Source organism: Meles meles, chromosome 1 (assembly GCF_922984935.1).
Source record: "Meles meles chromosome 1, mMelMel3.1 paternal haplotype, whole genome shotgun sequence".
NCBI classification, from domain to species: domain Eukaryota; kingdom Metazoa; phylum Chordata; class Mammalia; order Carnivora; family Mustelidae; genus Meles; species Meles meles.
In genome coordinates, this window is record NC_060066.1 from 42,561,725 (window position 1) to 42,588,102 (window position 26,378).

Here is a 26,378-nt window from a genome sequence, read left to right on the forward strand (position 1 = left end):
ACACCAAAATAACCATAAAATAACTTTTATATTCTTCTACTGGTGTTTTAGTTGGCTCAGTTTACATAGGAACAGCAAGTGTAGATGAGAGTACTGTCCTCTACTGTTTGGAATGTCAATTGGTACAACTGGAGAATAGTTGAGCAGCATGTATCAGAGCCTTAAAATTGTGTATATTTTGTGGTGTGGCAATACCACTTTTAGGAATTTATTATAGAGAAATAATCGTAGATGTGCTTAAAGATTTTAGCTGTGTTGTGTAAGGGTAAAATAGTATAAGAAGGGGTGCCTGGGTGCCTCAGTAAGTTAAAGCCTCTGCCTTCGGCTCAGGTCATGATCTCAGGGATCTGGGATCGAGCCCCACATCAGGCTCTCTGCTCAGTGAGCCCGCTTCCCCTATCTCTCTCTCTCTGTCTGCCTCTCTGGCTACTTATGATCTCTGTCTGTCAAATAAATAAATAAAATCTTAAAAAGAAAAAAAGAAGTATAAAGAAACAAACATATTGGAAACAGACATTTCTAAAGGTAGGAAAATGGTTAAAGTAGAGTCTGCATGTTGTATACACAATGTATTTCATTGAATCAAAATAATGCCAATTCTAAGATGCATTGTTATTTTATGAACCACTAAGGAAAACATACTATCAGACGTAGTTATAAGAAGTCATTGCTTATAAAAAGCAACCTATATCAGAGAAGTTAAGTATAAAAAAAAGTATGTCTCAGAATTAATAAAATATGATAGTCAGCAAATATTTATTGAGCATTTCCCATGAATTACCCAAAATAATAGCTTATGAATAAGTTTAATAGCATGGAAAACATCCATCATACATTATTAAAAGTAAAATCACATTCATTTATTTATTTAACACTTACACGTTAAACATCTGTAGTGGGCCAAATGCAAAGTGTTAGATGCTAGGGAATACAGTGAAAAGCCAAACTGACTGGTGCCTTGTTCCCATGAAGCTTCAACTATAGAGAGCCTGTTTTGTTACAAACAGGAAAATAAAAGTAAAAATAAAGTGTTAAATACATTTACATATTGACAAAAAAAAAAAGACTTGAAAGATGGATATAAAAGTCATGACAGCAGTGGTTGTTTCTATTTGATTAAAGTTGGTTTTAATTTTCTTATTTTACATAACTATATTTTCTGACTTTTCTTCACTGATTCTATTTTGTAATAAAAGTTGAAAATTGTTTTAACTTGAGGGGGATTTTTTATGACTTTTTACACATGGGATTTATTTTAAGCTTCACTGTGAAGTTATGTATGCTCAAAAGAGAATTTAAACCTATATTTCACTTATATTGTATTTTGACTTGAGGTACTGTGGTAAGAACTTAGAAACTAATGGAAGGAAACAGACAAATTGGAAAATAACATTTTTTTAAAGATTTTATTTATTTATTTGTCAGAGAGAGAGAGAGAGAGAACTCAAGTAGGCAGAGTGGCAGGCAGAGGCAGAGAGAGAAGCAGGCTTCCCACTGAGGAAGGAGCCCGATGTGGGACTCGATCCCAGGACCCTGGGATCATGACCTGAGCTGAAGGCAGTGGTTTAACCGACTGAGCCAACCAGACGTCCCTCTTTTTTTTTTTTTTTTATTATTATGTTATGTTAGTCACCATATAGTACATCATTAGTTTTTGATGTAGTGTTCCAAAATTCATTGTTTATATATAACACCCACTGCTCCATGTAATATGTGCAGGCCAATCCATCCCCTCATTCCCCTTCCCTCTAAAACCCTCAGTTTGTTTCTCAGAGTCCACAGTCTCTCATGGTTCATCTCCCCCTCCAATTAATTACCCTCCCTTATTTTTCCTTTCCTTCTCCTCATGTCCTCCATACTATTCCTTATGTTCACAAGTGAAATCATATGATAATTGACTTTCTCTGCTTCACGTATTTCACTCAGCATAATCTCCTCCAGTCCCATCCATGTTGATGCAGAAGTTGGGTATTCATCCTTTCTGATGGCTGAGTAATATTCCATTGTATGTATGGACCACATCTTTATCCGTTCGTCCGTTGAAGGCATCTCGCCTTTTTCCACAATTTGGCTGTTGTGGACATTACTGCTATGAATATTGGGGTGCATATGGCCCTTCTTTTTACTACAGCTGTATCTTTGGGGCAAATATCCAGTAGTGCAATTACCGGGTCATAGGATAGCTCTATTTTTAATTTTTTGAGGAACCTCCACACTGTTTTCCAAAGTGGATGCACCAACTTGCATTCCCACTAACAGTTTAAGAGGGTTTCCCTTTCTCCACATCCTCTCCAAAATTTGCTGTTTCTTGCCTTGTTAATCTTTGCCATTCTAACTGTGTAAGGTGATATCTCTATGTGGTTTTGATTTGAATTTCCCCAATGGCTAATGATGAACTTTTTTCATGTGTCTGTTAGCCATTTGTATATCTTCACTGAAGAAGTGTCTGTTCATGTCTTCATGCTCATTTTTTGACTTGATTATCTGTTTTTTGGGTGTTGAGTTTGAGAAGTTCTTTATAGATCTTGGATATCAGCCCTTTGTCTGTAGTGTCATTTGCGAATATCTTCTCCCATTCCGTGGGTTTCCTCTTTGTTTTGTTGACTATTTCCTTTGCTGTGCAGAAGCTTTTTATCTTGATGAAGTCCCAAAAGTTCATTTTCACTTTGGTTTCCCTTGCCTTTGGAGATGTGTCTTTTTTTTTTTTTTTTTTTTTTTTAAAGATTTTATTTATTTATTTGACAGACACAGATCACAAGTAGGCAGAGAGGCAGGCAGAGAGAGAGGAATGGAAGCAGGCTCCCTGCTGGGCAGAGAGCCGCATGTGGGGCTCGATCCCAGGACCCTGGGATCATGACCTGAGCTGAAGGCAGAGGCTTTAACCCACTGAGCCACCCAGGCGCCCCGGAGATGTGTCTTAAAAGAAGTTACTGTGGCCAATGTTCAAGAGGGTACTGCCTATGCTTTCCTCTAGGATTTTGATGGATTCCTGTCTCACATTGAGGTCTTTCGTCAGAAACTAACATTTCTAATGAACAGTGTGTAACAATTTTGAAAGAATTAGCTGTGCCTTTTGTCAGTGATTTCTTGTAGGTTTAATTTTAGGATCAATAACTTGTCAAAATATTTGCTTCCAAGAATTTGCTGAATTAGTTCTTTGTTGATGATTTTAAGATTATGTACCATGACAGTCTTCATATAAAAGCTTACTTTTAGAATAATTTTAGTGTGTAGATTGTTGATTTCTGATGGCTCTCAATGGTACCAATAGCCAAACAAGGATTTAGGAGATTGGCTTCATTTAATTAAATGATTATGCTGAACATTTAAAGAGATGATGGTTTGTTTTTCTATCCCATATTTTAAAAAAAAAATCTGAAGGGATGCAATTAGTCAATGTTTTATTATTATTATTATTATTTTAAAAAAATTTATTTATTTGACAGAGAGAAATCACAACTAGGCAGAGAGGCAGGCAGAGAGAGAGGAGGAAGCAAGGCTCCCTGCGGAGCAGAGAGCCCGATGCAGAGCTCGATCCCAGGATCCTGGGATCATGACCCAAGCCGAAGGCAGAGGCTTTAACCCCCTGAGCCACCTAGGCGCGCCAGTCAATGTTTTATTATTATAAGATGTTTAATATCCCTTTTAATTGCAAGTACTGTTTGTTTATAACACTTTTAAGTCTGCGATTTTTTCCGTAGGAAGAAAAAGAGTTAGGAGAGAAAAGAGCAGCTGAACTTACTTGCCTCACTGGACTCTTTGTCCTTAGAAGAACCCAAGAAGTCATTAATAAATATCTTCCACCTAAAATAGAGAATGTAGTCTTTTGCAGACCAGGAGCGCTACAGATTGAACTTTATCGAAAGCTGTTGAATTCTCAGGCTGTTAAGTTCTGCCTTCGAGGGTTGGGAAATAGTCCTCATCTAATATGTATAGGAGCTCTTAAAAAACTGTGCAACCACCCCTGCCTGTTGTTCACCTCTATAAAGGTAAGTAGCATGTGAGACTGTGTCAAGAATATAAGCTAAGTGTTCTGTATCACATGAATTTTATTGGTAGATTGGGCCAATCCCAAGGGACTGCATTTGTGGGTTTTCCAAAAGCTTTACGGCCTCTCCTATATGTTTCATCTGTACAGCTTATCCAGTCTTCTATTTGTTGAGAGACTGTCCATACTGGACAGAACTAGGGGTGAAATGGATGTGAGGCACTGCCTTCTAGAGCTTGCCCCATGCCCTTTGGTATCTTGTCTAATAATTTGCTGTGATTTCTCTCCCTATTTTATATAGCCAATCAGTTTTGTTTGGTGCAGACAAATACAAAATTTACCATTGAAAATAACTTAATTTTTTACCATTATAAAAGTAATACACGATACATACAATTTGTATGAAATTTGCAAAATTCAGAAAATCAGAAGAAAATTAAAGTCATCTGCTGTTTAGAATGTAAATTGGTACAGCTGAGAGATAGTTGGCAATATATATCAAAGCCTTAACATTGTGTATGTTTTGTGGCCTTGGCAGTATGTTTAAGAATTTATTATAAAGAAATAAAGTTCTCTAGCCAGAAAAAAACCCCATATTTTGATATTAATAATCTTAGCCAGTACTTAATAAGCACTTGTCATGTACCAAACTAAATGCTTTTCTAGTATTATTTTGTGTATTTTTTATAAAACTCTGTGGAATAAGTATTGTTATTACTCTCCCTATTTTATGGTGAGAGAACAGGGACTCAAACTTATGCATATATATAATCTGGTTCTAGAGAAATTTAATTTTTTTTATTTATTTTTATTTTTTTAAAAGATTTTATTTGTTTATGTCACAGACAGAGATAACAAGCAAGCAGAGAGGCAGGCAGAGAGAGAGAGAGGAGGAAGTAGGCTCCCTGACGAGCAGAGAGCCTGATGTGGGACTCGATCCCAGGACCCCGGGATCATAACCCGAGCTGAAGGCAGAGGCTTAACCCACTGAGCCACCCAGTGGCACCCGAGAAATTTAATTTTAATAATGCTCTGCTTACTGTTTTAAAATCTACTTTTTTCGCAAATAAATCATGAACATTTTCTCAAATTAAAAATCTTCTCCAAGTATGATTTTTAATGGCTGTATAGTTGAATGTACCATTTGAATAGTTAACAAACATAAGGCAGTTTGGAGTATAGTGAGAGTTTTCTGTTTTGGAGTTAGAACTGGGTATCAGTCTCCGCTCTACTGTTTATCAGTTCTTTAAGGGCAAATTTAATCATGGTCAAATTAGATCTGTGAGCCTTTATTTTTCTTATTTCTAAAGCAGAGACAATAATAACTTCCTGATGTTATTGTGGCAACTTGATGAAATAGTATGGAAAGAACCTAGCAGAATGCCTGGCCATGGAAGTTACACAGTAACTATTAATACTCTATTAGCCCCAGCTCATTCTTTTTTTTTTTTTAAGATTTTATTTATTTATTTGACAGAGAGAGATACAAGTAGGCAGAGAGGCAGGCAGAGAGAGTGAGAGGGAAGCAGGCTCCCTGCCGAGCAGAGAGCCCGATGCGGGACTTGATCCCAGGACCCTGAGATCATGACCTGAGCCGAAGGCAGCGGCTTAAACCACTGAGCCACCCAGGCGCCCAGCCCCAGCTCATTCTTAACACTTTATTAAAACAACTTTTATAAAAACAAACAAAAAACAACTTTTATTATTTTATTTTTTTCCTTTAAATAGTAAAATTGTAATTTGCAAACAAAATGAAAGAAAACCTGTGGGTGCTGCATTATGCTTGGGGTCATTAGTTTTATATTTTGAAAATGGAGTGTTCTACTAGAATTCTTCAAGTTTATCCTTAATGAGTTATATTTATATAGTTTATCATAGGAGAAGTCTGTAACTCTTAAGTAGGTAGGATTATAACAATTTATTAATCACCTTTTTAAGAAACAGATTTTATATACAGTGATAAAAATTAAACCCTTTGGGCATGGCGCCCAGCAAAAATAGAAGCCCCAAATTCTTCCTTAAAAGGTAGACTTTATCCTAGCCCAGAATGCACCAGTTAACTAATAACAGACATAGGATACTACAAGCTTTAAGGAGGGTACACAGAGAGGATGCCTGGGTGGCTCAGTCAGTTAAAGAGGGCACATAACTTACAACCTGGCAAATAAAGCCTTTCCTCTAACATCAAAGCAAATGAGGATTGATGGGAAATGGCTGAAATGAGCCTTCCACATGTATAAGTACCCTTTAAGCAGTGTTTTTATAAATGTATTCCTGTTGAAACTAGTTTCTTCCCCCACCCAAGTTCAGTCAAGGTAATGGGTTTCTTTTCAGGAAATGTGAGTGGAATATAACCAAAAAAAAATGTAAGTGATAATGGAAGAGTGTTGACTGCAGAGAGTCAGAAGAGCAAGTGCTGTGACTAGCTGGTGTGAGAGGCCTAACTGGTAAATCCCTGTGATGGAGGTGATGCATCAGACTGTCCCAGCAGAAAGATACTATCTATTAGTTGATTCTTAATTAGGGGTCTTATGCATTATAATCTGGAAAGTTTTTAAAACTACATTTGTCCAGGCCTCAACACATATGGACTGATTCAGAATCTGAGAGTAGGACCCAAGTATGAAGATATGGAAAAAGTGATTCCCCAAGGGATTCTGGTTATGTGTTCCTGGTTAACAACTTGTGCCATAAGATCACCATCTTCCTTGTATTTTGATTTAATATTCACAAGACAACTTTCTGCTAATGATTTGGGTTGCCTTGCGGTTTCATATGACAGAATGCATAGACAAATCGGTTTAAATAGGCAGGTCTCCTTTGAAGGTCAATAAATTTATATTCTTAGTCTCTTAATTTGAAAAGTATGGCTCATTTGCTTAGAGCTTAAGCATGTTCAGTTTCTGAACATGAAAAGTTGTGGACTAGATCCTGGGTCTGTCTGTGGTCCTTTGATGATCTCTCCAAGTTGTCAACATTTTAGCAGACCTAATCCGAAGCAGCCAGCGGCTGTCTCTTTACCCTTGTATATCCCAGTAATATTAGTATCTTAGGGCTCCAGGTATTTTCAATCAAGTGACTTTACCCAACTATTACTATATTTTGGGAATAAGCCAAATTAAAATTAGTACTTTGTGCCCAGCATCTTATACTAGAGGATTCACTACCCTTAAGGTGTTTCTGGAATTATTATTATTTTTTTAAAGATTGATTTATTTATTTGAAAGAAAGAGCCTGCGTGTGAGCTGGGTGGTGGTGGATGGTGGGTGGTGGGTGGGGCTCTGGGGGAAGCAGTAAAGGGAGAGAGAGAAACTAAGAAGATTCCCTGCTGATTGTGGAGCCTGAGGTGGGGCTCGGTCCCAGGACCCTGAGATCATGACCTGAGCCAAAATTTGGAGTCCGATGCTTAATTGACTGAGCCTCCCAGGCACCCTGTTCCTGGAATTATTAAAGAGTGAATACAGTACACATGAAAACATAGGGAAGTATAATAAACTATATAGTTAACTTCCCAATAAGGTCAAAGCCAAAGTGTACTTTGTAACCATAAAGTTTAAGAGTAAGTTTCTGCCACTTCCCCCAAAAAGGGCTGTAAATCATAAGGTAGGATTTGCAATGGATCCTTAAGTATTTACAGGATTGAGATAATTGAACAGAAAAATGAGGAAGCATTCCTGACAGGTGGAGCAGGTTGAACAAAGTTTTAAAAACAGTGATAAATCCAGTAAGTGTGGAAGAAAGTGAGGAGACCAGCAGTCTCAGAAATTTAGTCTAAAAAGTGCTGTAGGGGCACCTGGGTGGCTAAGTCAATAAGTGTTGGCCGTCGGCTCAGGTCATGATCCTGGCATCCTGGGCTCCCTGCTCGGCGGGGAGACTGTTTTCCCTCTCCTAGTCCCCCTGCTTGTGTTCCCTCTCTTGCTAGGTCTCTCTCTGTCAAATAAATAAATAAAATCTCTAAAAAAAAAAAAAAGAAAAGTGATGTAGTTATTAATCAGTGTATTTCTGGTTAAGTATTCACATGTTAACTAGGTACTTTTGGAGGAGGAACTTCAGAGGTACTGATAACCATAAGCACTTTGGAATAAAATTATTCTAAAAACTGTTGGTAATATAAATACAAATAGTATAAGTAAGATTACATATCTCTGTTAACTTAGGCAGAATTATTCCTTTGTGCAGAAGAAATTGTTAAGATTGAGTAAACTCTTATGCTGGATTCTGAGTATAACCTAGGAGGTGCTGTGAGAAGCTCACAAATATTGGAAAGAAAAATAACAGGGAAGGAGAGGAGAGAGAAAAAGAAGCACCAGTGATGAGAAATCTCAGGGTTTTGGAGAGAACAAATGTTATATCTCTGTTTGGACCTGATTTTCCTCTCTTTTTTATTTCTCTGCTGTCCCTTCTCCTCTTCCCAAGGAACACATGGGCAGTAATGCTGCCCTTGTAGGGTGAAGATATCTGCACTAGCAGACTGCATCAGGATTGCTCTGTAATTAACTCAGTAAGATGCATGCTACCTTTTTCAAAAATGACCAAATCAGTAAGCTGTGAAGATTTACGTAATAGTTAGGTTGGTCTTCTCAGGTAGCTCTTAGTCTTTACTTTCAACCCCATAATTTTAGCATTTTTCCCCTTCCTAATTAACAAACACGAACCAGTGTTAACAGTTATCCTTTTGAATAGGAGAAAGAATATAGCTCAACTTGGGATGGAAATGAAGAAGGGAGTCTCTACGAAGGCTTGGTAGATGTGTTCCCTGCTGATTACAACCCTCTCATGTTTACCGAGGAAGAGTCTGGAAAACTACAGGTGCTGTTGAAGCTCTTAGCGGTTATCCACGAACTTCGTCCTACTGAAAAGTAAGAGGTCAATTTAATAAACTTGCTTGTAAATGCTCATGGAATTTTGGCTTAGGCTATGACCTTCCTTCTTCTTTTCCCTCCTTCTTTGGGGTCATGGTCTTTATTTAAGAAAAACTAAATCTAAAGTAAATACATAATATTTACAAAACCCAGAGATGTCTTGATATTTAGACACCTAATTTTTTCCTTAGTCTCTTTCAGAATCCTTTCTTTTTTTCTGGCCCTCAAATGTTCACCCATCTTTGGGGTTTCTCTGGAGCTTTGTTCTCGCTGCAAACGCTCTTTCTTGGTTACTTCTGTTCCCCATCATTTCAACTCTCAGACATACAGTATTGACCCTAAGTCTGTACCTCTTGTTCTCAAGTCCTCATTTCTTACTGTTCAGTGGACATCCGAATCTCTCTTGATATCATATCAGACTTTAAGCTATAGCTATCCCCAACATCATTATTTGCTGTTGCAAATCATTCCTTGGCTTGATGAATGGCAGCAAAATCCATGCAAAAATCTAGTTTTTCTAGACTCAGTTTTCTCCTTCACTTACCCGACATTGTCAGTCACTAGATTCTATTGATTGTTATTTCTTAATTGGACTCCACCTCCTTTCTGGTACCAAGGCTTTTGTTTTGACTCTTGTAATTAATGATTTGGGTTATGATGGTATTTTATAAATTCCCTCTTTCAACCTTATTACATATCAACATTGCCTTAAATTATATTTCTAAAATACAAATGTGAACATATCACTCTCTTAAAAATCCTTCAAAGACTCTGAATTGTCTTCTAAGAATTTCCAAAATCTTCAGCAAATATGGCAAGACTTTTCATGATCTGGCTAATGCCTTATTTTCTGGTCTCCTCTCCCACCACGCCTTCACACTTACCATGTGGTCCAGCCATACCACACTACCTGCAGGACTGTCACTGTCCCTGGTTTTCACAGTCTGTTTTCACATGTTGCAGGTGCCTATACCTCCATGACCTTCACTTCTCATTCATCTGGCCAGCTTTTTCTCTTCATTAAGACTCAGCTCAGATGCGTTCTCCTTTTGGAAGACCCTGGCCTCAGATTGAGTTAGATGCCCCTCTTCTGTACCCACTTTGTATCCTGTAACCACTTCTTATAGAGCTCTTCTCATATTGTATTATGATCATTAGTTTTCTTATATATCAATACTTACAGTACAGGGACTGTCTTATCTTTGTATCAAAGCATGTTTGTGAATTAAGGCAAAAATACATAGAAAAGATTGCAAAATAGTAATTACATTTAATTGTCAATGGCTCTTGCATAACCTCTTTGGAGCATTTATAATACTGTTTGACTTGTGGATGGTTTATTTTTTCATAACAATGAAGGAATTAAGGAAACTTTCTGTGAAGTGTTTAATACACTTAATTAAAATGTTTTATTAGATAATATCTCATATGTGAATATATGCAGATCGTGGAGACGAGTGGGTCGCTCATTTGTTTAAGCAACAGGCTCTTGATTTTGGCTTGTGTCATGATCTCAGGGTCCTAGGATTGAGTCCTGAGTCGGCCTCCGTACTCAGCGTGGAGTCTGTTTGAGGATTCTTTCTTTCTTTCCCTCAGTCCCTCCCCCTGCTTATTCTCTCTCTCTTTCTCAAATAAATAAATCTTAAAGAAATATGTGCAGATTTTGATCTAGTTTGAATTTATGAGTGTAAACTTTTACTCAGACCTAACTATTTGCATTTTTAAAAATTGGATCTTTTTTTCCTCTTCTGAGGAGGAGAGGATAGGTGATGGTTATTGGACAAGGAATAATGAGTGAACAGTTTTAGAGGGAATGAAAAGAGATAAGACAATATGTGTGGAAATTATCCTTGAAATGCTGTAAGGGAAGGTTTCCTTCTTGTGATGGGAAGAAAGGAATGATGAGGAAAAGCATAATTTAGAGGTGGAGTTGGGATAGGGTCATTTGATTGCTTGTAGGTCCCTACGGAAACTGTATCCTGCCTTTCCCATGGAAGAAGCTGAGGCACTTCCATCAGTGGCATAGGATGGGTGTTCTGTTGCTTTATATTGTATGAAGAGATCCACAGCCCCCCTCCCCAATGCCCTTTTTACAATTGTGGTAAGATACACACAACATAAATTTATCATCTTAACTATTTCTAAGTGTATTGTTCAGTAGTGGTAGGTTCATTCACGTTGTTGTGCAGCCAATCCCCAGAACTCTTTTCATCTTGCAAAACAGACTACCTAGTATATAACAACCCCCCAATCCTGCCTCCCCCTCAGCTCCTGGCAATCACCCTTCTACTTTCTGTCTCTGTGAAATTGACTATTCCAGGTACCTCATAAAAGTGGAGTCCTACAGTGTATTGTCTTTTGTGACTGGATTATTTCACTTAGCTTAACATCCTCGAGCTTCATCCAGGTTGTAGCACACATCAGATTTTCTTTCCTTTTAAAGGCAGTATAATAGTCCATTGTATGCCTTTTCCACATTTTGTTTATCCATTCGTCTGTTAATGGGTGCTTGAGTTGCTTCCACCTTTCAGCGATTGTGAATAATGCTGTTGTGAACATGGGTGTAGAAATATCTCTTAAGATCTGGCTTTGGGGACACGTGGATGTCTCAGTTGGTTAAACATCCACCTCTTGATTTCAGCTCAAGTCTTGATCTCAGTGTCATGAGTTTGAGCCCTGTGCTGGGCTCCACGCTGGGTGTAGAGCTTACTTAAGAAAAAAAAAAAAAGGGACCCTGCTTTCAGTTCTTTTGGATATATACCCAAAGTGGAATTGTTGGGTTATTTGGCAATTCTTTTAAAAATTTCTTGAGGAGGGCGCCTGAATGGCTCAGTTGGTTAAGTGACTGCCTTCAGCTCAGGTCATGGTCCTGGAGTCCCAGGATCGAGTCCCACATCAGGCTCTGTGCTGGGCAGGGAGTCTGTTTCTCCCTCTGAACCTCTCCCTTCTCATGCACACACACACTCTCTCTCTCAAATAAATAAATAAAATCTTAAAAAAAAAATTTCTTGAAGAACTACCATACTGCTTTTCATTGCAGCTATACCATTTTACATTCCCACCAATGGTGCACAAAGTTTCTAATTTCCCCACATTCTCACAAACATGATCTTCTGTTTTTTTGATAATAGCCATCCTAGTGGGTGTGAGATGGTATCTCATTGTGGTTTGAATTTCCATTTCCCTGATGATGAGTGATGTTGGGCGTCTTTTCATCTATTTGCTGGTCGTTTGTATATTTCCACTGGTTAAATGTTTAGTCAAGTCCTTTGCATTTTCTAATTGCCTTGTTTTGTAGGTGGAGAGTTATGGCTGATTGGGTGTAGAGACTAGGCTTTCCAGGATTGGGCTGCCTATGCACAAGTGTTCTAAGCCTTTAAAGATACTTAGCTAAAAGTAACAGTTTTGGTTTCAGGGGTAGTATTAAATCTTTGCTGTAACTACTGTATTACCATTAACTTGAACCAGACAGTTACATTTTAGGTCTTCAGGAAGAACTTTTCTAGCACATACAGTGTTTTTGTGCAGGTTAAGATGTATTAGAACTGGGTGGAGGCATATCTGAGCACTCTTGACTTATCTACCAGGTTTTATGGAATTTTTATTTATTTATTTTTAATATTTTATTTATTTATTTGACAGAGAGAGATCACAAGCAGATAGAGAGGCAGGCAGAGAGAGAGAGAGGGAAGCAGGCTCCCTGCCGAGCAGAAAGCCCGATGAGGGACTTGATCCCAGGACCCCGAGATCATGACCCGAGCCGAAGGCAGCGGCTTAACCCACTGAGCCACCCAGGCGCCCCTGGAATTTTTATTTTTTAATTTTTTAAATTTTTAAAATATTTTATTTATTTATTTGACAGAGAGATCCCAAGTAGACAGAAGGGCAGGCAGAGGGAGAGGGAGAAGCAGGCTCCTTTCTGAGCAGAGAGCCTGATACAGGGCTCGATCCCAGGACCCTGAGACCATGACCTGAGCTGAAGGCAGAGGCTTAACCTACTGAGCCACCCAACTGCCCCTGTGGAATTTTTGAAGAGGAAACTTCAAATATAAAAACATTTATTTTCCCTTCTGGTTGTTGCCTTCATGTACCTGGCTTCAAGGCTTGGCGAGCCAGAGTTAATGCTGTATTGTAGCCTCCATGCATCACTTGGAGGGAGACTTGTGCTGGGGGGCCCTTGCACTCTACCTGACTGCCTTGGCTACAGATTTCAACTGCTTTAGGGGACAGTCTCATGAACATAAAAATAATAGCCTTGTTTCAAAGTGGTATGTACTTTGTGTGTGTGTGTGTGTGTGTGTGTCGGGGGGTGCTCTAGACCTCTAAAAGAGGATTGTCTGAAACTCTTTACCAGGACAGTCACCTCTCCTGTCCATCTGCATCTAGCCTTTTAAGAACTTGTTGGCGGAAAATATTAAGCCAGATTTTTTTTCTGTTTAGTGAAGTTGTATCAGAAAAAACTGTTTAGATAGTGTTATTCATCCCTGTACTGTTGCCAGGTGACCTGGGGAACCCTCAGGCCCTGAAGCCTCTATGTTGCCCACCCTGGGACATTACTGGAGGCTCTCAGTCTTGTCACAGTAAAAGAATTTGGGACAGTCTAGACACAGTGGTTGAACGATGTAAGTAAAGAGTTTTTAAAGTGAGAGTTCACTCTGGAGATGTGAAAGTGGGTGAGCTCAAGGGAGAAGTTTGGAATTCTCTCTTTTATTGACAATTGTTATCTGAGGGGTGGAGCATTTATTATTTGAAGAGGGAACTTCTTTGGGAGCAGGATTTTACACCTTTTCTCCTTTACCTGGTCAGGTTCTCAGACCTTCTTTGTCTTCGGCCTGTCTGGTTTGATCTGGCTTCTTATGGAATGTTGCTAGGTTACTAGCTTTCCTGGTAACAAGTCTTGACCACCCCCCCCCCCCCACCGGCCCCTCCAACTTTTGCTGGCCTCCAGGCACCTAAAAAGCCCATTAAAGCCTAACTAACTGCTTTCTGTAACAATAATAGAAGAGAAAGAAAAAATAGAAAAAATGATTGAAATAATAGTATAGGAATTGTGGTAGATTGCAAAAATGGTCTAAGTTCTCCTCCATGTATCCATGTTCCTTTGCTAGATAATTTTGAGTGATTTCCCACTGTGACTCTGAGCTCAGCCATATGACTTGCATTGGACCGTGCAATGTTGGCAAGTGTAGCACAAAAAGGAACTTGCAGAGATTTTGTGCATTGGGGCTTGTCCTCCCTTGGGTTCCTGGAACCTTTCTGTCACCATGTGATTAAGCCTTGGCTAGCCGGTTGAGGAGGTCAGCTGGTCCCAAGTTGACCAGGCAGCTCACTGCAGATAGTTGAGTCAGCCCAGCCACAACTAGCAGAGGAACCTTTTAGCTGTGTCCAGCCTAAATTGCCAACCTCCTGTTATTATTTATTTTTTAAAAGTAGGCTCCATGCCCAGGGTGGAGCCTAGTATGGGGCTTGAACTCATGACCTTGAGATCAAGACCTGAGCTGAGATCAAGAGTCAGACACTCAACTGACTGAGCCACCCAAAAAACAAAATTCAAACAAGTAAATTTGAAGATCTAATTGGCTTTATTCATGAATCAGGCAGCATCCCATCTAGCAAGAGAGGAGAGCTCCCCTGAGCTTAACTAATAGGAAGGTTTGAAGGCAGAAAGGAGGGGGGGAATTTATTAGGAAAGAATGCATTATTTAAAGCAGGGTTGCCATCCCAAGGGGAGTGGAAGGGATCTATCAGTAAATTTCCTAGAAATTCCGTGTAGACTGGTTGAAGGTTACATTCCTAAGGACTTGAAACTGCAATTAGGTTAGTTATTAAGTCTTGATTTCTAACTCGGGATCTTGACCTAAGTGATGCTGTTTGGGTCTGGGTTTTCTTTTTAATACTACAGTTTGTGAGCTAAATATAAAAGAAATCGTTTTTATTTGAAGACACTGAAATTTGGGATGGTTTGTTATGTAGCAAAAAGTAACTGGTACAGAAATACAAATCGAAAATGTTGGATTATCCATTCCTTCTTAGCATAGATAATTTAAAAATTTTTAACTTTAAAATTTGCTTTATTTTTTAGATTTCTACTGCTAATAATGTATATATATGGAGGAAATATTCTTGACTTTATTTTTATTTTTTACTTATTGAACTTCAGTTATTATAATAAATACTAGTTTTACTTTTTATATTATTTTATGGTTTAAAATTTTATTTTTTGAGATGTTAAAAGGCTCCTAATAAAGTAGAAGTCCCCATTTCCTTTCTCCCTCTGCCTCCAGTTTCTCAGTACAGTGGCCAGCTCGCCCAGTGTGTTGACAGCTCAGTGCTGTTTCCTGGGTTTCACTGTAGTACCTTCCTAAGAAAGAAGAGATTGGAGGTAAATCATTTTTACTTCCTGTGTGTCTGAAGCTTAGTACTTGACTGACAACTTCATGCAGTTGTAAAATTCTAAAGTGAAATAGTGTTCTCTTAGAATTTTGAAGGGAGTACTTTACGTATCTTCTAGCTTTCCAAGTTGAGAAGTATGATGCCTTTCTGATTTTCATTCTTTGCATGTGACTTGTGTTTTCAAAGTCCAGGGTGCTAATCATTACACCATGGAACCACCACAACTTGTATTTTCTTCATGAAAGCTCTAGGAGCTTGTTTTTCATTTCTCGTGCTTTGAGTTACAATCTTGATGTGCCTTAATATGGATCATTTTTCGTTTATTGAGCTGGATACTTTAGTAGGTCCTTTCAATCTGAAGACTTCATGTCTGGGAAATATTTTCTTTCTCTCAAAACAATTTCTTTTTTTTTTTTTTTTGAATTTTTGTCAGATATCGAACCTCATTAACTGATTCTCTAATTCTTTTATCTTTTCTCTCCTAATGGATATCACTTTTTTTTTTTTTAGATTTTATTTATTTATTAAAGAGAGAGCACAAGCAGGGCTGAGGCACAGAGGAAGAGGGAGAAGCAGGCTCCTTGCTGAGCAGGGAGCCCAACGGGGGCTCAGTGTCAGGACTCTGAGATCACGACCTGAGCCAAAGACAGACACGTTACTGACTGAGCCACCCATGTGCGCCATCACTTTTTCATTTTTATATCTATTGCCTGGCATCCTCTCTTTTTACTGTGTCCCAGCTCTCCTGTTAAATTTTTATTTTGGTTGTCATTTAAAATTTCTAAGATATTTTCTTATTCTTGATTGTTCTTTTTTATTGCCTCCTCTTCTTGTGAATGCCATTTCTTACTTTAGGATTTTAATTATTTTCTTAAAGTTGTCTCCTCTTTCCTCCATTGCTCTGTTTTATACAGATTTCTTCTTTTCTGTTTATTTCTTTTGGTTTCTATTTTTCATCTTGGAGCCGCACCTCAAATAGTTGTTGATCCTTGGTGTTCATTCATATTTAAGAGTGATGCAGTAAAACATTAATTGAACACTCCGTGTATTGGGGCAGAGGTGGTTGACTGGTGGCCCTCCCTGGGTAATTAAGTGGTGAGCTGGCAGGACCTTTTCTCTGTGGTCATTTAAATCATCCCAGAGATGAATCTTCCAGTACCATCTTTTTGGGGGTGAGATGTGAGAGGGATGCCAAGGCTATAGGTATTCTGGGAGTTGGCAGTAAAAGGGAACTGCAATCTTGCCATTCAGTATGTAGACGTTCATATTGATTTGTTACTATATCCTTTCCTTCTAGAGTCCCCTGGTCTCAGTTTTCTTTGGTTTCTTTCTTCAGAGAATAAACACACTAGTTGAGAAAAAGTAGTTAGTTGGTTACATGGGAGTAGTGGATTAGCTGTAGTCTAATAGTCTAATAGCTGTAGTCTAAACTCCTTCCTCCTGAGGTGTCTTAAGATTCTCTGATGTGAATAAACTTGCACTTTTTTTTTTTTTTATTAGAATCTCCCTCTTTGGGTTTTACATTCTCTATACTCCCTAAGCAGGTCACCGTTCCATCTCTCTCTGGTTTCACATATAAATATTTCCTTGTTTTATCAAAGGCTGAGTTATTTCTCTTTCTCATTTTGTTGTTTTTAGTGGGGCTTCAGGGAGGTGAAGAAAGCAGAAAGGTCTTTATTCCATATTTTAAAGCCGGAAGTCTCTTAGATGTTGATATAAAAATTGAATTTGAAGGAGAACCTGTGTTTTAATTATACAAGGTCATTGCTGCATGTTTTATAAATATCACTGATAGTATCACTGTAGTATTTTCCTTCAGTTAAAAAATCCAATATTGCTTTAAAATTGTATATAAAGACTCTTTGTTTTTGATTGCCAGGGTGGTGTTGGTATCCAACTATACACAAACCTTGAATATTCTACAAGAAGTATGCAAGCGTCATGGATATACTTATACGAGGCTTGATGGACAAACACCAGTCTTTGAAAGACAGAAAATTGTTGATGGCTTTAATAGTAAATACTCTTCTGATTTTATTTTTTTGTTAAGTTCCAAAGCTGGTGGTGTGGGACTTAACCTCATTGGAGGATCTCACTTAATTCTCTATGACATTGATTGGAATCCAGCCACTGATATCCAGGTATGACTATTTGTGCATTAGAGAAACAGTTTAGAATGCAAACTGGGGATCCTGTTCCTGCTTGGGATTATGAGGTATGAAGCGGATGGTGATAACTGCTGTGTAGTAGGGCCTTACTTTCTTTTAGGCACTCTGCTAAGTGCTTTACATCTATTTAATCTTCACCATAGTCCTGCACGTGTGGATATTATTAACCCTAGTTTACAGATAAAGAGATGGAAGCTTGTTCTGAGCCACATAGCTTATGAGAGGCAGGACCAGGATTCACCAAACCTGTGTATCTCTTATCTGTACTTTACTGCACAGTTGGGCCTTCGGGATGCCCATGACTACTAGGGAAAGACAATAATGTGTCGTAGATGCTATTATCAGTGTTTGTGCAGGGTATAGTAAAGATATTAAGCTAGCTTAGGTAGGAAAATGTTTTAGAAGGAGCTTTTGGTTTTCTTTAGAATACAGTCCATCGGCATGTACCTTCAGATTTCTACCTATGGATTTGCACCTCATTTGGTGTCTGTGTTGGGGAACTCGAAGACAACCTTCAGGTTCAGTGATTACTAGAAAGACTCATAAAACCAAGAAAAACAGCTATCCTCATAGTTATTTTTTATTACAGTGAAAAGATACAGTCTAAAATCAGTAAAGGTAAAAGGCGCATGGGGATTTCGGGATACATGAGGCACAAGCTTCCAGTTGTCCTCATCCACTGACGTTGTATGGATAATACTTAATTCTGCCAGCATCCATGAGTGACAACACCTGTTGAAGTACTGCCATCCAGAGAAGTTCACTCAAGTCTTGGTGTCCAGAGATTTTGTTGGAGGTTGGAGTACCAATGTGACTAAGTTGCTCGGTCTCCACCTCCACAGGTCAAATTGTCCCAAGGTCCCCACCTCAATCACATTGTTAGCAAAAACTATCTTCTGTGGCCCAAGGCCTCACCTAAACTAAGGTGCTCTTATCAGGCAGGATATCACAGGGGCTTAGAATTTATCCCCAGGAGCTGGTGGAAGGTAAGACTTGTCTTTAGAGTGTGTGGGGTTTGAACACTAGCTCTCTACACTATCACTAATAAATTGTGAAACCACAGGAATCTACCTATAGCCTGAATTGATTAGGTATCCTAGGGATTCCTTAGGATTAAGTCAGTAACTACTTGGACTGGGAAGAAACCCTCCACGTCCACGCTATACTTGGTTCTTTGCATTCTTGCTGTCCAAACTTGCTGTCCTAGTCTTTGATACAGATAGATGCTCTCACAGTTGTGTGAGACACCCTGCAACTATTTTACAGTACAACAGTGTGTGTTCACCCATCCCTTTCTTTATCCCAGGAGAAAAATGTGAGGTGGGGAATGCTTGGGTATGCCGGGCTTTGTTTTCTGAAGCTATAAGTAAGATCTAGAATCCCTAATCTTAGGTGTCTTAATGCATATTGCTTATGTGGACAGGGTTATTGGTTCCTACTGTACTCTCTGAATTCTCATTTATTTTCTACAGGCGATGTCTAGAGTATGGAGAGATGGTCAGAAACATCCTGTACATATTTACAGACTCCTAACCACAGGTAATAACCCTTCAGTGTGGAAAAAAATGTAGTCTCTTTGAATAATCAAACAAAAATTTTTTGGGGGGTTAATCTGTGCTTTGAGATCAGGAATATTGTTATTTATTAACTGGTATGCTAACATGTTTTACCCTACAAAAATAACAGACTTAAAGATCTGAAGGAAATAGAATCAATGTTTTCTCTTTAGGTACAATAGAAGAAAAGATTTATCAAAGACAGATCAGTAAGCAGGATCTTTCTGGGGCAGTCGTAGACCTAACCAAGACATCTGAACATATCCAGTTTTCAGTAGAGGAGCTAAAAAATTTGTTCACCTTACATGAAAGTTCACATTGTGTTACTCATGACCTGCTTGACTGTGAATGTACTGGAGTCAAAGATGGTACAGGTTAGTTGTATTTTAATTGTTTTATGATGGTGAAGTTAATTTCTTTCTCTTTGGCATTTGAAAACATTTAAATACAGAGTTACTAAAATATTTACCATTGGCATTTGTTAGTTTTCTTTTTTTTCCTCATGTCATAGAGTACTTGTAAGATTTTATTTATTTGAAAAAAATTTTTATTTTTTTATTTGAGAGAGATAGAGAGCATGGGCAGGGGTAAGAGTTCTAGGGAGGAGCAGACTCCCTGCTGAGCTGGGAGCCTGACGTGGGACTCCGTCCTCTGACTCCAAGATCATAACTTGAACTGAAGGCTGTTGCTTAACCAACTGAACCACCCAGGCACCCTAGTGCCAGATGGGTATTTGAGAAAATATTAAGTAGAACCTTATTATTTATCTTAATTTAGCTTCTTCTCAATTAGTTGTAAATAATTTAACTTGTTTAGGAGAATCTTTCAAAACCCGGTATAATGACTTTGGAATTACAAAAATGTTTTTAATCCTTATTTCTCTTTCACCTGACAAAATCCTACTGTGTGTTAATTTTGTGTAGAACTCATTCGTAATGGGGTCATCCTTTCTGAGGCAGTTAACATGGAACTTCTCATTACTTGAGAAACTCCTAGAGCTGTTCAAGTGAGGCTGAGAACATCAACCCTCCAGAGTTGACTCTGTTCAGATAGGAACTGAATCGGGAGTAGGACTTGAGCAAGTAGTGACTAGTACCTGAAAGTCACTTGGTAAATTGTATTGAAAGGTTTAAGAAGGGGGCACCTGGGTGGCTCAGTGGGTTAAGCATCTGCCTTCGGCTCAGATCATGATCCTATGGTCCTGGGATCGAGCTCTGTGGCGGGCTTCATGCTCAGCAGGGGGTCTGCTTCTTTCTCCTTCTCTGCTCATTCTTTCTCTCTCTGTCTCTCTCAGATAAATAAATAAAATCTTAAAAGAAAAATGGTTTAAGGAGGTAGACTGAGGTGAAAGAATTTATATTTTATATAAGTCAACATTTGATTCATATGCTTTTCTATTTCAGTAATTTCTGCTCTTATTTTCTTTTCATTTTCCTTGTATTTACTCTAATGTCCTTTTTCTTATTGTTCAACTTGAATGCTTAGCTTGATGATTTTCAGCCTTCTTTTCTACAATGGGTATTTAAGGCTGTACATTTTCCTCTAAGTTGAATCTCATTACTTTGAATATGCAGTTCTAAGTGTTTTCTATTTTCCATTATGATTTCTTCTTTGACTCATGTATTACTTAAAAGTATGTTTTTTTTTTTTTTAAAGATTTTACTTATTTATTTGACAGAGAGAGAAATCACAAGTAGGCAGAGAGGCAGGCAGAGAGAGAGGAGTAAGCAGGCTCCCTGCAGGGCAGAGAGCCCGATGCGGGGCTCAATCCCAGGACCCTGAGATCATGACCTGAGCCGAAGGCAGTGGCTTAATCCACTGAGCCACCCAGGCGCACTTAAAAGTATGTTTTAAATGTGTTTTAGTTTTTGTTATTGTGTTCTAGCTACTGCAGAGTAGTCAGAAATATGGTAACTATAGAGACATGGTATTGTGGTCAGTTTGTAAATGTTTCTTTCTTTCTTTTTTTTTTTTTTTGAAGATTTTATTTATTTTAGAGAGGGAGAGAGAATGTGTGAGGGGGCAAGAAGGGACAGGGGTAGAAGGAGAGAGAGAATCTCAAGCAGACTCCACACTGAGTGAGGAGCCCTCTCATGACTCTGAGATCGTGACCTCAACTGAAATCTAGAGTGAGATGTTTAACTAATCCAGGCACCCCATAAATGTTTCTTTTGTGCATGAAAACCATGTGTATTCTCTCAATTACTTAGTTTAGAGTTATGCCATATTAATCAAATTTTCTGATGCCAAATAAATTTTTTCTTATTTTACAGATTTAAAAATTTACAATTTTAGTTTATAAATTGTTAATATATTTAGTGTTTCAACTGTTTATAAAATGTATATGGTAAAAACCTTTTACATTACTTTCATCTGCCTAATTTCTAGCCCTTTTATCCAATAACCATTATTAGTTTTTTGTGTATCCTTCTGGATGTGTCTTTATGCTCATGCAAGGAACTCTGAATATATATTCTTACCTACTTTTCCCATCAGTAAAGGGTAGCATAGGGGATAGGTATAGTTCTGTAGCTTTTTAACTTAATAGTATATCTTGAGATCTTTCCATATCATTATAGAAAATTTCCTCATCTTTTTCCTATATAGTCCTTCATTATATTTATATACAATAATTTATTTACCTGTCCCCCATAGGTATAATTAGGTATAATTATAGGTATAATTAGGTATACTAATTAAGTTCTTTCCAGTCAGCATATATCTTTATTCATACATCTTTTCCCATATGTTTAGGTATATCTGTAAGGTGAATTAACAGTGTTGTTGGGTCACAGAATTTGTATATTTGTAATTTTAACAGATAGTGCCAAAATGCCCTCCACTGGGGGTTGTATCCTTTATTTATTTAAATTTTTTTGGTATCAAATTTTTATTTACATTCTAGTTAGTTAACATATAGGGTAATACTGGTTTCAGGAGTAGAATTTAGTTATTCATTACTTACATACAATACCCAGTGCTCATCACAGGTGCCCTCTGTTGGGGTTGTATCCTTTATACCCCACCAACAATAGACTAAAATGACTATTTCTCCACAGCTTTGTCAGTTGAATAAATTATCAAATGTTTGAATTTTTCTATCTGATGGTAAAAAAAATAATGCATTGGTTTAGATTTAATTTGCTTTCCTCTTATTATGAGTGAAGTTGAGCATTTTTTCTTTTTCTTTTTTTTTTTTTTAATATTTTATTTATTTAACAGAGAGAAATCACAACTAGGCAGAGAGGCAGGCAGAGAGAGAGGAGGAAGCAGGCTCCCTGCGGAGCAGAGAGCCCAACGTGGGGCTCGATCCCAGGACCCTGAGATCATGACCTGAGCCGAAGGCAGTGGCTTAATCCACTGAGCCACCCAGGCGCCCCAGAGCATTTTTTCTTAAATTTAAGAGCCTTCCTTTATATGAACCATCTGTTCATATCATTTGCCCATTTTTCTATTAATAACCTAATTTGTTATTAGGTATATCTGTATTTGAAAGAAATATGTTAAAATCTTACAATATGACAGTGGATCTATCAAAGTTTCTTGCTAATCTATCAATATTTGCTCTGTATATTTTTTATCTTCTCTGTGAATTTTTTTTATTATGGTTTATTTTATTAATAGGTAGTGATTTCTTTATCCTTAATACCTTTTGCTTTCATTTATCTTAAGTTTGTATATTATACTGGCTTTCTTTATGGTATTTGTCTGGTGTATCTTTTCCCCTTCTTTTGTCTTAAGTATGTCTGTGCCCTTATGTTTTAATTATTTCTCTTGTTAATAGCATAAAGATGGACTTTCTTTTTTCCAGTCTCATGTTTCAACTAGAGCATTTAGTCTGTTTACATGTATTATAATTAATGACATACTTTGATTCACTTCTGTCTTTTCGTGTTCTGTTTTTTTCCAGCAAAGGCCTACTAGTGGTTCACTCTCAATCTTTGATTTTTCAAAGTGTATTTGCTTTTTCCTCTCTCTCAAATGCTGTCTTTGCTAGGTGTACAATTCTAATCAATAGGGTTTTTTGGTTTTGCTTTTGTTTTGTTAGTACTTGAAGGTATTATCCTACTATCTTCTAGATTCTTAAAGTAATGTTGTCATCTCTTATGACCTCAATGATTTTGTACATTGACAGGATTTAATATTAAGGAAAGACAGTTTTTAAAGCATGATAATATTTAAAATGAAGTCTTTATCTTTTAGAAATGCAAAGTGAAATATTTACAGTTGATATATACTACATATTTATTTCATAATAATAATATGAAAGTAGAGAAAGCAGAGTTTGAATAAAGCAAAATTGGCTCTTAGTTGATAGTTCCTGAAGGTGGGGTACATACATTTCTATCTTGTTAACATTTATATTTGAAATTTCCCATGAGTAAAATGTTTCAAAAAAAACCTTTCAAGAACTTCCTTTGCTCTTAAGACTAGAGACTAAAATCTTTAAAGTGGTTAGTTAGGGTAGGGTTAAGTGCTATAATAGGAAACTCAAAAAGCATAGTGACCTACCATAGTAGAAGTATATTTCTCATGTAGCAGGGCACATAATAGTAACATAGGGCACAACTTTCTCTAAGGTGATTTGGTGATCCAGGCTACCTCCTCTTTTTGGGTTCTACCATCCCCTTGGGATTTAGAGTTCTCTGCTGGGATCCCTACATCTTGCAGGCAGCAGGTAAGAGAAGAGAAAATGTAGAAAACCACATGGTGTGGGGGATTTTTCTAAGCCAGACCTAGAAGTGACACAGAGCATGTCTAGCCACATCTATAGGCCAGACTCAGTGGTTGCGTCTGACTGTACAGGAGACTGGGGAAATGTGGCTAAGTGCCCTGGAGGAAAGAGATATGGATTATTGAATAACTACTAGCTTCTGCCATTCATGATTTGCTCACAGTGTTTTGCATTATCCAGCCCTTGAATGTATACCTCACCCTTTACTACTGAGCTTCATCTTTGCTCTCTGGACTCTAGTTGCACTGGGCTCCTGTCAGTTCCTCGACCGTAGTCTTTGCATGTCCTTCTCCTGGAATGCTTTACCTCCTTTCCCCATCTGGTTCTTGCCTTCTAATCCTTCATATATTAGTATAACAAGTCAGCTTTTCCTATATGTACTGAGTTCCCTGTATCTTAATTCCAGACCCTTATCACTGTTTGTAATTCAGTTCCACAGTCCCTTGTCTTCAATTTTGAAATCTAGAAGGCTTGAAAGATCAAAAGTTGTTTTTTTCTTCATAAATTTACAACAAATTTATTTAGTGGCAAAACCTTACCTAAATCGATGTGAATTTTTAATCGGTAGTCATTAACCCATTTCATGACTATTCATATGACTTGCTGCAGAACATTAATGAGTTTGATTGTGGAGTTCCGTCCCAGATTATTCTAATTACATTCTGAATAGAGAAACATATCCGGCCCCAAAGGTTTTAGATGAGGGATTGTGGACCTGCAGTACATCTGTTTGGATGATTATTTGTTTAATGAATCTCTCACTAGATCACAAGTTTCTTGGAGTCAGAGACCAAAATGTAATAAATTATATAAACTCATTATGTGACAAAAGAAAAAAGTATTGTTTATAGTAGAGTATTGATTAGCCTAAGGATTTTCTCATTGTTTTACTTACTACAGGTGATTCACTGGAAAAATTCCCTATCTCTAGAAATTGTCAGCTTGGTCCACATCAGAAGCCCAACTCTCTGAAACCTCTCTCCATGTCACAGCTGAAACAATGGAAACATTTTTCTGGAGATCATTTAAATCTTGCAGATCCTTTTCTTGAAAGAATAAGAGAAAATGTCTCCTTCTTTTTTCAGAATATAACCAATCAAAGTACTGCTATATAAGGAAAGATTACTTCATCACCTTCCCTTGCTCCCCTCTTTAAAAAAGTTAACATAGTAATTAAATATAATTTTTGAAAACTAGTAGAATTATTTAAATTATATGTTTTCTTGCAAAATGTATCATAGTTTTGATACAGCCTAAACTTGAGTTGTTTAATTTTTTTGTATGTGTTCTTCAATGTTAAAACATTAAAAATAAATTCTGTCATCATGTAATTATTCATTAGTATTCCATAATTACTGCACTTTTATTAAATACCCATTAAGGAATTTTCATAAGGAATATAAAAAGGTAAAATACCTAGTCCCTGTCTTTGGGAAATCCAATCTACTTAGGAATATTAGACATAGATGTGTGAGATCAGTTTCAACTATAGCTCAAGGGAGAAAGAGAATCAGACCAGGACTGCACAGGCTGAGTGTAAGAGTTGCTGCAGGGCAGTTTGAGTGAGAATGGTCAGCAGGTTGGGGCACGAGACGAAGGAGACGCTTCAGAACACTAGTTCGTAATCTGAAACCTCAGACTCATTGGGGACTGACAGGCAGTCTGTAAAGCTGTGTCCACCAGCCATCGTTTGCGCTCTGAATAGGGAATGTTTAGGCTACCATCATGTCAACAGTTGTCTGTAGTGACTTTTGACATAAAAAGGAAGTTTTAACGTACAAAACAAGCTTTCGAAAGCTGAAGTCTACAAAGAGAAGTTACTCAGTCTCCAATGGGAGCTTCTGTAATCAGCTTCTGCTTCCATTTAGGTAATTTCTTTTAGACTGAATATCATCTTGAGGTCTTGAATGAAGACTCAGTTATTTATCAGCAAATCTGAATTCTTCATTTTTCTAGCACCATACCTGGGCAGTTACACATCTAGGATTCATGAACAGGCAGTCTGGGACCAAATTGTCAGTGAGGAAGTACTCAACTAATAATAAACAAAAATGGTGTTCCTTGGCCCTATGTATAGGCCTTATCTATGGGGCTGTACATATAAAACTTCTTTCAATATCTATGATATTATTCTCAGGTGTGAAATCCTTAAAAAATATGCTAGGGACTAGTAGCTTTATTGTTTATCTTAAATTGTAGTGGATGATAGATGGTGCTGTTTGGATTTCCAGATTGTTCATTTCCCTAGCTATCTGCCACTTCTCTTAGCCAAATCCCTACCTAAGTATAGCCCTGAGCTGAAAAGAGCTGCCCCACTTGAGGTGATGCTCCCTCTCTGGAGCAGCTGAATCCAGTGATTTGTCGATGCAGGATGGGAAGGCCCAGCTCCAGAGCTCTTCAATTGAGGCCTTCGCTCTCGTTTCATTGTGGTGCAGCTGCCCTCCCTGTTTAGTCGTGTGTCCCTCACTCCCTCAAAGGTGTTGTTCCGAAGAGCACTTCCTAATAAATTCCTTGCAAGAAGGTCTGCCTCCACATGTTTTCCAGGGAAGCTGACCCAAGACACTATCCCTGGAGTATCACTGGAGAAAAGCATTTTAATAATTATAATTGACATCATTCAATTGTAAATACTTGTGGGTCGAAAAATCATTTAATTAGATGAACTAATAATATGAA

The 26,378-nt window shown here is 37.8% G+C and overlaps 1 protein-coding gene across 1 annotated transcript in view; it reads left to right on the top strand.

The window, feature by feature from the left end:
- RAD54B (RAD54 homolog B) overlaps positions 1-24,997 on the top strand; it is a 95,843-nt gene extending 70,846 nt beyond the window's left edge. The window contains exons 10-15 of the mRNA XM_045980365.1: positions 3,702-3,989; positions 8,672-8,847; positions 17,123-17,384; positions 18,884-18,950; positions 19,141-19,341; positions 24,603-24,997. Of these exons, the coding sequence (XP_045836321.1) occupies positions 3,702-3,989; positions 8,672-8,847; positions 17,123-17,384; positions 18,884-18,950; positions 19,141-19,341; positions 24,603-24,817 (1,209 nt within the window). The 3' untranslated portion in view covers positions 24,818-24,997. The remainder of the gene's footprint in view (positions 1-3,701; positions 3,990-8,671; positions 8,848-17,122; positions 17,385-18,883; positions 18,951-19,140; positions 19,342-24,602) is intronic.
- The last annotated feature ends 1,381 nt before the right edge of the window (positions 24,998-26,378 follow it).